This window comes from Myotis davidii, unplaced genomic scaffold, assembly GCF_000327345.1.
Source record: "Myotis davidii unplaced genomic scaffold, ASM32734v1 scaffold205, whole genome shotgun sequence".
In the NCBI taxonomy this organism is placed as follows: domain Eukaryota; kingdom Metazoa; phylum Chordata; class Mammalia; order Chiroptera; family Vespertilionidae; genus Myotis; species Myotis davidii.
In genome coordinates, this window is record NW_006297573.1 from 5,489,922 (window position 1) to 5,502,781 (window position 12,860).

At 42.6% G+C, this 12,860-nt stretch overlaps 1 protein-coding gene across 1 annotated transcript in view; it reads right to left on the reverse strand.

The window, feature by feature from the left end:
* The window catches only part of PLBD1 (phospholipase B domain containing 1), a 56,762-nt gene extending 45,960 nt beyond the window's left edge, over nucleotides 1-10,802 (reverse strand). The window contains exon 1 of the mRNA XM_015570173.1: nucleotides 10,583-10,802. Within this exon, the coding sequence (XP_015425659.1) occupies nucleotides 10,583-10,776 (194 nt within the window). The 5' untranslated portion in view covers nucleotides 10,777-10,802. The remainder of the gene's footprint in view (nucleotides 1-10,582) is intronic.
* Between the last annotated feature and the right edge of the window lie 2,058 nt (nucleotides 10,803-12,860).

Genomic DNA, 12,860 nt, shown 5'->3' on the forward strand with positions numbered 1-12,860 from the left:
GGTGTCTGTATAATATTCTTTATTTCAGTCAGTGTATGCTTAATTTCTAGTTGGTTCTTTATCACAACATCGAGGGTCTCATTAGATTTCTTGAGGATCTCACTACATTTATGGGCGGTCTCACCAGTCTTTTCGAAGGCCTTACTAAGTTTATTGGCAGCTTCTAGACAGTTCTTGAGAGACCTTAAAAGTGTGGTTTTGAGCTCTATATCTTCCATTTCTGAGATTTGTGTCCTGTTTCTTTGTCTCCACATTTTTTTATCTTTTCTTGGTGCACCCCCTAGTGGTGTTTGTGCGCAGTCTTGTTGTAGTTAAGTCTTGATTGTTGTCGGCAATACCAGGGGTGATTTGACCTCCAGGCTAACTGGCTATCTCTTAACTTCTATTTAGAAGCCATAAAAGGTATTTCTATTCTTTCAGTAGTCATTGAAATTTTAAAAACCATTTATAACTATTCATTTCCTTATAAAGTCTAAGTGAATTTCATATTTCTCTCCTCCTCCAAACATAATGCATATTTTAGCAAGCTTTAACTGCCTATTGACATCCCCCATCATATTATTGTTCAAAGATTTAGGTTTGCTTCTTTTAGTTAAAAAATATATTTCTATTTAAATTGTTTTCTAATTTTTAACTCTTTAAAACTTCTCACCCAAGGATATGTTTTTATTGATTTGAGTGAAAGAAAGTGAGGGAGGGAGGGAGGAAGAGAGAGAGAGAAACATGGTTGCCTCCCATACACACCCCAACCGGGGATTGAAGCTACAACCTATGTGCCCTGTCCAGGAATCGAACCTGCAATCTTTTTGGTACACTGGAGAATGCTCCAACCAACTGAGCCACCCAGTTGGGGCTCTAATTTTTAGTTTATTTATTTATTTATTTATTTATTAAAGGGGAGAATGACGATTTTTATTTTTAAAAAATATTTTTATTGATTTTTTACAGAGAGGAAGATAGAGAGTTAGAAACATTGATGAGAGAGAAATATTGATTAGCTGCCTCCTGCACACTCCCTACTGGGGATGTGCCTGCAACCAAGGTACATGCCCTTGACCGGAATCAAACCTGGGACCCTTAAGTCCGCAGGCTGACGTTCTATCCTCTGAGCCAAACCGGTTAGGGCTAATTTTTAATTTTTAAAGTAAAATTTTATTCTTTGTTTAATGGAAGTCTGTGGGTGGTCAAACACTTTCCTTTATATGTTTGAAAATATCCTTTGGGACCTAAAGTCGTTGTTAAAATGTTCTATGAAATTAATGTGGAGTGTATTCATGATATTATTGTTGACTTTTTCTTAGTATTCAATTTGTATATTTTGGAACTTTGGTGTGCAGGCATTTTTATTGTTTGAGACTCCCTCCCCTCCTTAGTGCCTCTCTCTGACTCCCTGAGAACTAGATCTTAGAGTGACTTTTGGGAACTTCTTTCCTATGGAATACAGCAGCTGTATCTGTAATGGAACCAGCACATGGATGATTTGGTTCTAGGTTTCCCCACTCCCTTCTCCAAGCTCATAGTTTCTTGTAAATCTGTAGGTTAGGATGCACATCTATAGAGGTTACTCTGTGGCTGCCTAGTTTATAAACAGTCAAAAGTAGCAAGGAAAGTTCCGCTTCCTAGCTGTGACTCAGCTCACTCAGGCACTGAGGCCTTCACCCATCAGCAGTGGTGCTGCCTCTGCCTGCTCCAGAACAAGGCCCAGCAGATCCACACTTCGTCACTTTGCTTTCTGTTCCACTTCTTGGTCAATCTTAATCTAGCTGTATTTCTCTTTCTATATATTTTATCTCTTATTTGCTGTAAGTATGGAGCAAAATCAGTCAAATTGTGAACCCCTTATACTCTCTGGAGTATAAGAAACTTAATTTTATGTCCATTAGCTTATGATAAAAACGGTTTCCTCATAATTCATTTCATTGCAGTTCCGAGAACCCATCGATGACCTTAAGTACTTACTATAGTTTCCAGAACTGAAACTGATAGAGTGAGAATATAGTTTTATTGCCAGTTAGGTAAACAACATTAAAATCCTTTGAACTCTTTTATTTTATGGTCCTTGAATTCAGTAAACTTTACTTCACGAGAGCTTTCCCTTCAAATTATTTGTAAATATATTTTTTTAAGTTGAATGATCGCATTGAGCTTTTGTTTATATATCTTTTATAGTGCTACATCTAATCTATGATCAAGTTGGTCACTTTTCCCTGTCTACCACCTCTACAACTGGAGGAGAGAATAGCAAGAAAGCTAGACAGGTGTGTGGGTGACAAGGAAGGACTGCTCTGCCCTGGTCTCACACTCCAGGTGAATGAAATGTAGAAATTCCAAATGAATTTGATGACTTGATGTAGCTGCTTAGGGAGACTATAGACCTACAGTATCCCACTCCAAGATTGCATGGGGAAGTATAGATGGCTGTCTGGGCTCATGAGCCAAACATAGCACCCCTAAACACCTCCATGAGTTCTGGAGCATAGCTAAATGATGTGTGTCTGTGTGCGCGCGCGTGTGTGCGTGTGTGTGTGTGTGTGTGTGTGTGTGTGTGTTTATATGGCCTAGGGTGAAATAAGTGGACACTGGGGGCTAATGGACCTGGTTGGGCAGAGGACTTATACTTTTGGTGAATATTGCAATCTCAAATGGCACTGGTTATGCAGCTGGAGACCATGGAATCTTCATCAGATGTCAGATAGGGAAACATCTAAGCCAAAGACTAAGTGAGATTGTTTCCCTTGGGTGGATGCCAGAGAAAGACACAGGACACCCACCGATTAAACATCTCCTTCTCCCTCCAAGAACACTCGGTAAGACCAATCCATTCTGGGAAAAGTAGGAAATTTTGAATTGACTCAGCTGAAATGATAAATTACTTTGTTTATATGGAAGGACTATGGAAACACTTTTCTAGCTATCAGAAGGCATGGGCTCTTTTAAAATGACTTATATGTGAAAATAAAATTATATTTCTTGGGAAAAAAATAATTTGTGGGCTATTGACTTACCATGCTCTCTCAGGTAAGGAAACAAAAAAATTCATACATTTTACTCAGAGTCTCCCTGCCTAGCTCCATCGAGTTCCAATCCGCTCAAATTTTTCAGTCTATTTCAACACAGGGCAGTGTTTCTCAACTGGAGTAATTTTTCCCTGCAGGAGGCATTTGGTAATGTCTGGAGACATTTTTGGTTGTCACACTAGGGGATAAGGTGCAACTGGCATCTAGTGGGTACACATCCTACAATGCACAGGACAGCTCCCACAACAAAGAAGAATTCAACCCAAATGTCAGCATATAACAGTAGACAAGACAGATGGAGATATGGGAGGGTAACTGGACTAGAACTACTGACAATTTTCCTTTTCCTTTTTTTTAGCAGAGACTAGATTTTCCAATTCTGACCTTCAGAGCAGGGGAAGTGAAACTTCTACCCTGAGACCTGAAGTGGAGGCCTCAAATGATGCTGCTCCATTCAGGGCCCCAAGAAATATGATCCACTTGCAGGCGCCTCAGGGCGAGGCCCTTCTCTGACCCCTGGGCTTGGGATCCTACACTTCCTTTTTGTAAAAAAATAAAATAAAATAAAATTATTGATTTCAGAGAGGGAGGCAGAGGGAGAGAAAAATAGAAACATCAATGATGAGAGAGAATCATTGATTGGCTGCCTTCTGCATGCCCCATACAGGGGATTGAGCCACAACCTGGCATATGTCCTGACCAGAAATCACGAATTGAACCGTGACCTCCTGGTTCATAGGTCGATGCTCAACCACTTAGCAACACTGGCTGGGCTGAAAACACAGGCTTTAAATTCTGACTAAAGCTTGATTCTACTACTTCTAGGTCTGTGACCACAGCACGATTGCTAATTTCTCCACATTATGAATTCTCATCAGTTAGAGCTAACACTAATATCTATGTCATAAAGGTGTTAGATTTAGTTTCGGCTCCTGTGATGTGTAAAATCAGTAAATTTCCTCCTAAGTTGGATGAAACTTTGCTCACCTGTACATTTCTCACACATTTTTCTTACGTGAGAATCATGAAGACATCGGTTTCCCCATCTTTTCCTGAATCTTTTTGCATTATGTTAATATCACATTACTTAGCACTCACTTGTCATCTGCTATCTCCTGTTTTCTAATTGTTCTGACTTCCTGGGTCAGAGACTATATTGTGCTTCTTTAGTATCTCCTATAGAGATTAATCCATTTGAGTGTGTGTGTGTGTGTGTGTATGCATGTGCATAAACTCTGCAACTTGATAGCCTAGTTTCCAATCCTAGCTCCGTGACTTTCATATCAAAATATGGAGATAATAATGATAAATACTTCATAGCATTATTGTGGATTAAATAATTTAACATGTGTAAAATGCTTTGAAAAGTGTGTGGTATATTTTAAATGCTATATAAGTGCTAGGTATCATCATTATCATCATCATTTTGTGGCTCACGTTACATTCCAGATAATTACTAATTGATGGGTCTATTGATATCTTTGAGGGTGAGACTGTGTCTTACTTACCTTTCCTTTGCCCATAGCCTGGAAGCGTATTCAGTTTCTAACATAGAAAGGGGCAGATGGGGCTGTGGAAGAGATTCTTGAGCTATTTCTCGGTGGCAGGCCAAACATAAAAAAAGATGCCACCATTGCCTACTTTCTCTATTTGTGCTATAATTTTGCTTACAGCCTCTTTTACTCATAGTTTTAGCAACTGTTGTGCCAACATATAAACTTAAAAGGAGTCATCTTTGAAGAATATACTTAGGAACTAACTCTCCCCCTACCTTTCTCCCTACCCCCAGAGCCTGGTACAGGTAGGGTAACAAGTGTTTGTTGCAGTGAATTGGCTCTTGCTTACTGGGCAATTCCAGAGGTCATTTCAGCAGCCACTTCAGCAGCACAAGAATCAGCCACTTCATTAAAAACTAGAGCAGACCAGGTCCCTACACCCAGAAAGGTTTCATGGCTCATTTTATTAAAAACTAATCTATGACTATTTAGTGGCTTTTACATCATGAGTGAAACATCAGAGATTCTGAATTTGGAACTCTTAGGGAACCAGCCCACAGAGTTAAAAACAAAGGAAGACGCTCCGTTTGTTTGGTCAAGGTTGCTAGACACTGCAATGCATGGAAATGTGTAGCTCACACTTCTGATTCATCTCCATCAAAACTGGAACAGCAACCAGATTCAATTAAACCTAATAAATGTGTAATTAAATAACTGCTGGGGGCAGAAGCACTGGGCCAGGTGTCTGGGGATATACAAAGGGGAATAAGATAGGGACCGTGCCCTCCAGGCACTAACAGATGGTGCGGGGAGAGATGGAGCTCTGATCCAGTGGGGATGGAATCAGAAAAAGCTTCGTCAGGAAGATAGCATCTGAGATGGATCTAGGAGGTTGGGCAATGTTTCAATCGGTGGAGATGGGAGAGGTAGCATCTGGCTCTCAGGAATCATGGTTGGAAGAGTTGCTAGGAAGGGGTTGTGTGAGAGGCGGAAGGGGCTCCACAGCACAGCCCAGCAGCCCATCTGGAATGAATGCTTGCATAGTAAGGTTAATAGCTTGTAGGGTGTGACTCCTCAGGAGATGGGTCAGGGTGGGGACAGTGGAAGAAGAGGGAGAAAAGAAGAGAGCATGAGGGGCAAGACAGTGATAGAAGCCTCTAAAAATATCTAGTGCCTAATCCAAGCTGTGGTCCAGCCAAATCTGCTGCTGCTGCGTAGGATGGGAGAACTCACAAGAGCAGCCCAGGTATATGGCCTTGAGCTGCACGAAAAATACAGAGGGCTGGGCCCAGGACCAAATTGTTATCTGGAAGGGTTGTAAAAGTTCAAGGAGACAACAAATTACTGAACACTTCAAAGGAAATGATGGAGGATGTGAGAATAGTTCTTTGTGTGTTTTTGTTTGGTCTCTCAAGTATGTCATAGGTTGAAAAGAGCAAATTATATCTTTGGGGATGGGTAGACCACTCTCTTTATCTGAATATCTCAACTGTTCACCCCACAATATCCATCTTCTCATATACCTCCTCCTGCCAAGAATCAGAAGAATATAAGGAATAGCACCCCATCTTAAATGTGGCCATGTGGGGAAAAGAGGCAGCCCTACACCCCCACTCTGCTGCCTGAGCAGCTTTCCAAGTTGAGAGGGAAACGAGAAAAGATGGCTCTTTTTTTTGGCCTCTGGGACAATCCCCCTCCCACCTCATCTCCCAGTTCAGGCTCCTTGCTCCACGACTGTGTGTCTTGGTATGCGGAGTCCATCATACCTGGCAAAGCACCACAAGTAACAGTCCCCAGCAGTATATTATATGGTTTAAGCTGATAAAATGATACTTGTATATGAAGGTGCTATTACTTTGCAGACAACTGCCCATGTGTAGCAGAAAACACGCCAGCAAACCGGCATGTCCAGCTTGGTAATGTCTCTGCTCATCTTTAAGTTACATTGTTAAAAAAGACTGAAAAGTGTGGTAGCAGAGAGGAAGGCAAGACCGACCAGGAAGCTACAGTAATGCAGCATCCATAGACTTCAACTGATAGAAAGACTTTATAAGTCCTGAATTTGGATGAGATTAAAAATGGCGGTGGAGTAAGTGGAACCTACACTGACACTTTCCCAGGACCAAACTGGAAATACTACTAAAATACACGAAAGCCACCCTAAAAAACAGGCCAGCAAACAAACAGAAAGCCTAGCCTGTGACTTGTATTCCGTCTCTATTATTGGTTCTGTGTCAACAGCTTCCAGATGGTTGACACTGAAGTTCTGCTTTGCTTCAGAGAATGTCGGGACCTTTGCTCAGAGGAAGCCACAGTGCCTCTCCCTGCTCAGTCCCCACCATGGGCTGTGCAGCTGGGGTGCTGGCTGCAGGAAGTCCTTGCTGGTACCTTGGGCCGTGGAGTCACAATCTCATGAACCCTTCAGCATCCCCTCCCTCCTCCCTCCCTTTTTCCTTCCTTCCTTCTGTCTTCCTCGACTTTCTTTTTCTCTTTTCCACCTCCTTCTTCAAATATGCAAATACTGACTTCTCTCTCCCTCCCAGCCCCTTCAGTTCTTTATCATTCATCTTCCTGCTCACCAGCATCTCCTGTTCAATGAGATACATCAGAGTCTTTACAGAGCAGTAATCCCTCCGACTCTTGGTACCACACATACAAGAAACCCATACTTGAGCAGGCAGGGAGAATTACCAGTCATAAATACAATACGAAAATGAATACAGAAGTCGTCTTTCATATTCAAGGAACCTCTGAGCATTCTAAGCTTGAAATAGTGGTCAATGACCTTCCAATGGGCTTCCATCCAAGCCTTCCACAGTACGGCCCCCACTTGTCTTTTAACCCTGTTGCCCTCTGCTGGCTCAATTGGAGCCTCTACTTCTCGCCCATTGTAAATGCAATGTATGCATTTCAGACTCAGTGCCCTTTTCAGTACTCTGTTCTGTTCCTTTCTGCCCAGATGATTTCTTCTTTCTTCCCAACCAAGCCAAATGGTTCTCATCTATCAAGCACCAGACCTACAACTCACTCCTCCCACAAAGCCTTCTTTGACTGCTCTGTCCCACTGGGTGCCTTCCTCTCGGGCTCCGATGGCTTAGGATTAAAGCACTCTTTTCAGGTTGTTCTGTGCAGCAGAAATGCTGCCAAGAGCTTCCCAACTCTTCCTTAAGGACCAGCATTGACTGAGATTGCTAGGCTGGTCTCTCCCGCACTCCTGATCACACCCCCACGGGCTGCTGCTACTGGTGGGAAGGGAGGCTGACTCTGTTGCCAGGTTGTCAAAATGGATCACAGCATGCAGGGAGCTGTTTATTTGTTTTAATCTTAAAAGACTGGCTTATACATGTGGCATTGTTTTGGAAAAGACATGGCAAAAGGCAAAGTAAACAATAAAAACAGTTCCTGGATAGTAGCTAAGTGGTTTTTTTAAAGAAATAAAATGTAAGTAACTTTTACTCTAAAACAGAAGTATTCAAAAAGTTATTCATAAAATGGCTTCTTTTCCTATGGATGTTCCTGGCAAATGGATAAAGGTGATCAAGGATAAATCAACGCTTTATAGTAAGAATAAGGGTGAAATGATAAGGTCACCCCCAAAAGTGAAAAGTTAAAACATGTTTTCCCTGAGATGTAAGAGCATCAGAAGCGCCACCTTTGTCAGAACCCTCTTGGTCACACCCCTGAGCTCTCTAGTAGGGACCCCAATATCCAAGGCAGACAGGCTTATCCTCACTACAGACTCTGAGATCAGAGCTGCTGCCTTCAAATTAAATAAAGAAAAATCATTTCCTTACCAACCCATATGTCTATCACTCATGAGTTCATCTAATCCTATCTAATAATAGAGAAACATGGTAATTAACCATAACTTCGCTACCCTCCCCATTGGCTAATCAGCAAGATATGCAAATTAATCACCAGCCAAGATGGCGGTTAACCACCAACAAAGATGGAGGCTAATTTGCATACTGCAGGCAGGGCGGGACAGTGCCATCCTGTCTGCTCCGCTGCCATCCGGGCCTGCTATTTGCGACCTGGGTGGCAGGCGGCCCGTATGGAAACAGACCCAGGGCTGGCGGCGGAACCCTGGCGATTGGCCACCGGCCACGCCTACAAACGGCCCTCCAGCAGGGATCCCCCGACAGGTGCTAATGCACCGATCTGCCACTGGCCACGCCCACAAACAGCCCTTTGGGGGGGATCCCTGGCTGACTGGTGCTAATGCACTGATTTGCCAAAACGCACACTTGGGCAGCCTTTGCCCTGCAGGAACTATGCAGCCGGGAGAGGGGAGTGGGGCCACTGGGAGCAGGGCAGGAACTTCCCGGGGTTGGCGTCAGGCAGCAGGGCTGTAACTAATGCCGACTTTGTTCTCTTGATAAATTGAGCCTCGGGAGCCAGGCTGCCCAAGCCTGTAGGCCTGCGACTAGGCCAGGAGTGGCCGGGGTCCCAGAACATGACAGAGGGTGCAGGTCGGGCTGAGGGGTCTGGCCCCACTCCTCACCCTCACCCCCGAGTACACAAAATTTTGTGCACCGGGCTACTAGTATATTTATATTCACACAACTTCAGTCCAAATTATTTCTCTAGATTTGCAACTCAATTTAAATAATGCAATCAAATGAGTGGATACACATGCAAATAAAGATTTGAAGTGAAGTGTGAAAAGTTCATATTCATACATGTGTCACAGTCTTAAACATGTTTTAAAAATCTTACACAGTTTATAAAGTTTTATATATCTTTGAGTAGTATACTATATGAAGGGGACTCCAATGGTAGGGTAACAAAAATTTGGTATAAAAATGAAGACAGGAATTTCTACTTTATAAAAGAGCAGCCAGAACCCAATAACTAGTCATTCGACATTTGATATAATCTCTAGAATGCAGAAACAGATTAGGATCGTCATTGCACTTACTATGACTAAGGCGGTAACAGTGCAAAATAAGGTTTGGTTAAGCTGCACTCCACAATCTAGGTCACAGAGAATGAAAAAAGAAAGCCAACTCATCAAGACTCTTTATATCAACGAAAGAATAAAGCTTGATTAAATCAGTTACAACTTTCTTTTCCTTAAAGAGCTCTAAAAAGGACAGTTTCCGATTACATTATCATTAACTACATTTTTGTTGCTTTTATAAGACAAAGGAAGGACACAAGGATCAAGTAACAATAGGACTGGAAGGAACATTTACTAGTATGTTAGATATTAAAATCTCAACATACTTGAAAGTATTGCTCTAAAACTGTTGAAAATAAATGCTCTTATAACTTTTAATTTTTCATTTACTGATTTGAGAGAGAGAGAGAGGGAGCAAGAGAGAGAAACATTGATTTGTTGTTTCACTTTTTATGCATTCATTGGTTGATTTTTAAAATATATATATTTTTATTGATTTCAGAGAAGAAGGGAGAGGGAGGGAGAAACATCAACGATAAGAAAGAATTATTGATAGGCTGCCTCCTGCATGTCCCCTATTGGGGATAGAGCCTGCAACCTAGGCATGTGCCTTGACCGGGAATCAAACCCATGACTTTCTGATTCATAAGTTGACGTTCAACCACTAAGTCACGCAGGCCAGGCCATTGGTTGATTCTTGTACCAGATATGTGCCCTGACTGGGGATTGAACCCACAACCTGGTGTATCGGGATGATGCTCTGACCAGCTGAGCTACCCAGCCAGGGCAAATGCTGTTACATTTTATTTATAATTAATCTTCTCTGTTTTGTGATTCTTGAAGATTCTCTCCACCTCTTGCTTTCTACCAGATAATAAATAACTAGTAAGATGAGATGGCTTAGCTGTCTCTTAATATATTTTTAGGAGAAGGAAAGGTTTAAAAAGGTAAGAGCCATCAGGTTTGACTAGTGCCATAACTGGGGGCTTTGATCCTTATCGGCAGGTACTGATTATAGGTACAAATGTAATTCTGATAATGTCTCCATCACATGAGAAGGACCTTAGCTACTAATGTGCAAATGCCAGGAAGCAAAGGCTACACTGTTGGACAAAGCCAGAGACAGGGGTGGCCTGATAGATCTCCACCAGGACTGTGGTACTTACGAGGCAGTGAGGTAACCCTCTAAAAAGCCGGCCACAAACATGATGACCTCGTTGCTCAGGGACTGCGAACCATACCCTGCTCTGATCTCTAGGATGCCCCAGCCTGTAGTGTTCACAGAGTTATTATAAAAGCCATAGGCATCTCCATTCTTGTCCAGTATGTCTCTGATCTCCACTGTCTTTTCAGTAGGCATCCAGTACGCAGTTGCATAGTCGACTCCTTGAAAAAACAGAAAAGGGAATAATGATAGGATGCCATTCAACTGACTTACTGATGCATTATTTGTATGTAACCGACAATTCCAACACATTTGCTTTCTAAAGAATTCCATTCCATCAAAATGGGAAATCTGCCATTCTAGCTTGTCTTTCTTGCTATTGGGAGGAAAAAACCAGAGCCTTGATCAAGGGGGATGAGCCCCTTGAGCACAGTGGTTCTCAACCTTCTGGCCCTTTAAATACAGTTCCTCATGTTGTGACCCAACCATAAAATTATTTTCGTTGCTACTTCTTAACTGTAATGTTGCTACTGTTATGAATCGTAATGTAAATATCTGATATGCAGGATGGTCTTAGGTGACTCCTGTGAAAGGGTCGTTCGACCACCAAAGGGGTGGCGACCCACAGGTTGAGAACTGCTGCCATAGCAGAAAGTATAAGCTAAAGGTAGGGGCAAGGTTTGGAAATCATAGAGGTGTGTCTAAGAGCTCTATCCTTAGAGATGGGATTCTGGTCAATGCCAGAGCTGGAACCCTTGCCCACCTCTTCACTGGGCCAAGGATAGGGTTCATGTCTCTGCTCAGCAAGGCCTTCCAATTCCCCTCTGCAGTTGGGCCAAAGCATTCATATTCTCTGGCTCCTTATTCTATTTCTCCTGCTGACTTCTTACACATGACATTAGATTCTTATTTTGCAGAAAAAAAAGAAAAGTTATCACCTGTGACCCCCTCAAGTTCTTGATAATTTTGTGAATTCATCCTCACAAATCCTATATTCATGTCTCTCTTCTTCTTCACTTCAATCCCTCTCCCCAGGCATGCTCTGGATCCCACCCCACTCACTTAGGAACTCTGTTCCATCCTAAATCTTCTTGCTCCTGTTCCCTGAAGTTCTCTCTCTGCAGCTCTTCCCTGTTCAGTAAATTAACATGTTCCACTGTCTCAGATCAAAGCAAACCAACCACAGAAGCTCTCTGTAGAGATCCTGTGAGCAGCTTTGGCTACTGCTAGAATCTCTCCCTTTATAAAACTATTACAATTTTTTTTTCTTAAACAGACACTCATACTTAAGAGCATCTGCTTCTTTTTTTTTTAAATATATTTTATTGATTTTTTACTGAGAGGAAGGGAGAGAGATAGTTAGAAACATCGATGAGAGAGAAACATCGATCAGCCGCCTCCTGCACATCTCCTACTGGGGATGTGCCCGCAACCCAGGTACATGCCCTTGACCGGAATCGAACCTGGGACCTTTCAGTCCGCAGGCCGACGCTCTATCCACTGAGCCAAACCGGTTTTGGCTATTACAATTTTTATAGAGCATTCTGTATTGGGGGCTCTGCTAGGTGCTGGTGAAAGTTATGACAATGACAGGCTCACTTCCAGGTCCCATCCACTTCACTTCCTCATTTTCTTCACTTGGGCCTGTGGCAGGCTGGCACCCACCCCCACCATGCCACTGGCTGGGTCACAAATGAAATACTTGACTCGCAACATCACACAAATGCCTGAAAGTGTTTGACCCTGGTGACCATTCATTCTTAAAACTCCTCCCATGCATCTGGGACAACACTCTCTTCTGAATCTCCTCCTCTTTTGACTGTCTTGTAGACCTAACAGCACACTTGATAACACCGTCTGGATGATTCTATAAGCATTAGGAAATTATATTATTCAAAATGAAACTCATATTCTCTCCCAACCCATCCTCCATCTTCTGCTGTCTCTGTGATTTCTCAGCCTGAAACCCCAGTCCATGCAGGCCTTCTCTCTCTCTCTCTCTCTCTCTCTCTCTCTCCTCATGTTTAATTAAAACCTCCTAAACATCTCACCCTCTATTCTCCAGCTCTACATTTCTGTGCTACTTTGCCGGGAGCCAGTCCATCCTTGCTGTTTCAAGGGACCTGGCATATATGGCATACTGTTCTTAATATGTTTGCTCACCTTCTTGGCACTATGTGTTTTAGCCAAGGTCACCTCTCCGAGAAAGGTTGTTTCCCCAGGTAGGGATTTTCCCCTGAAGTTAGGGCGGGAATAAAACCTCTTAACTAAGTGCCAGG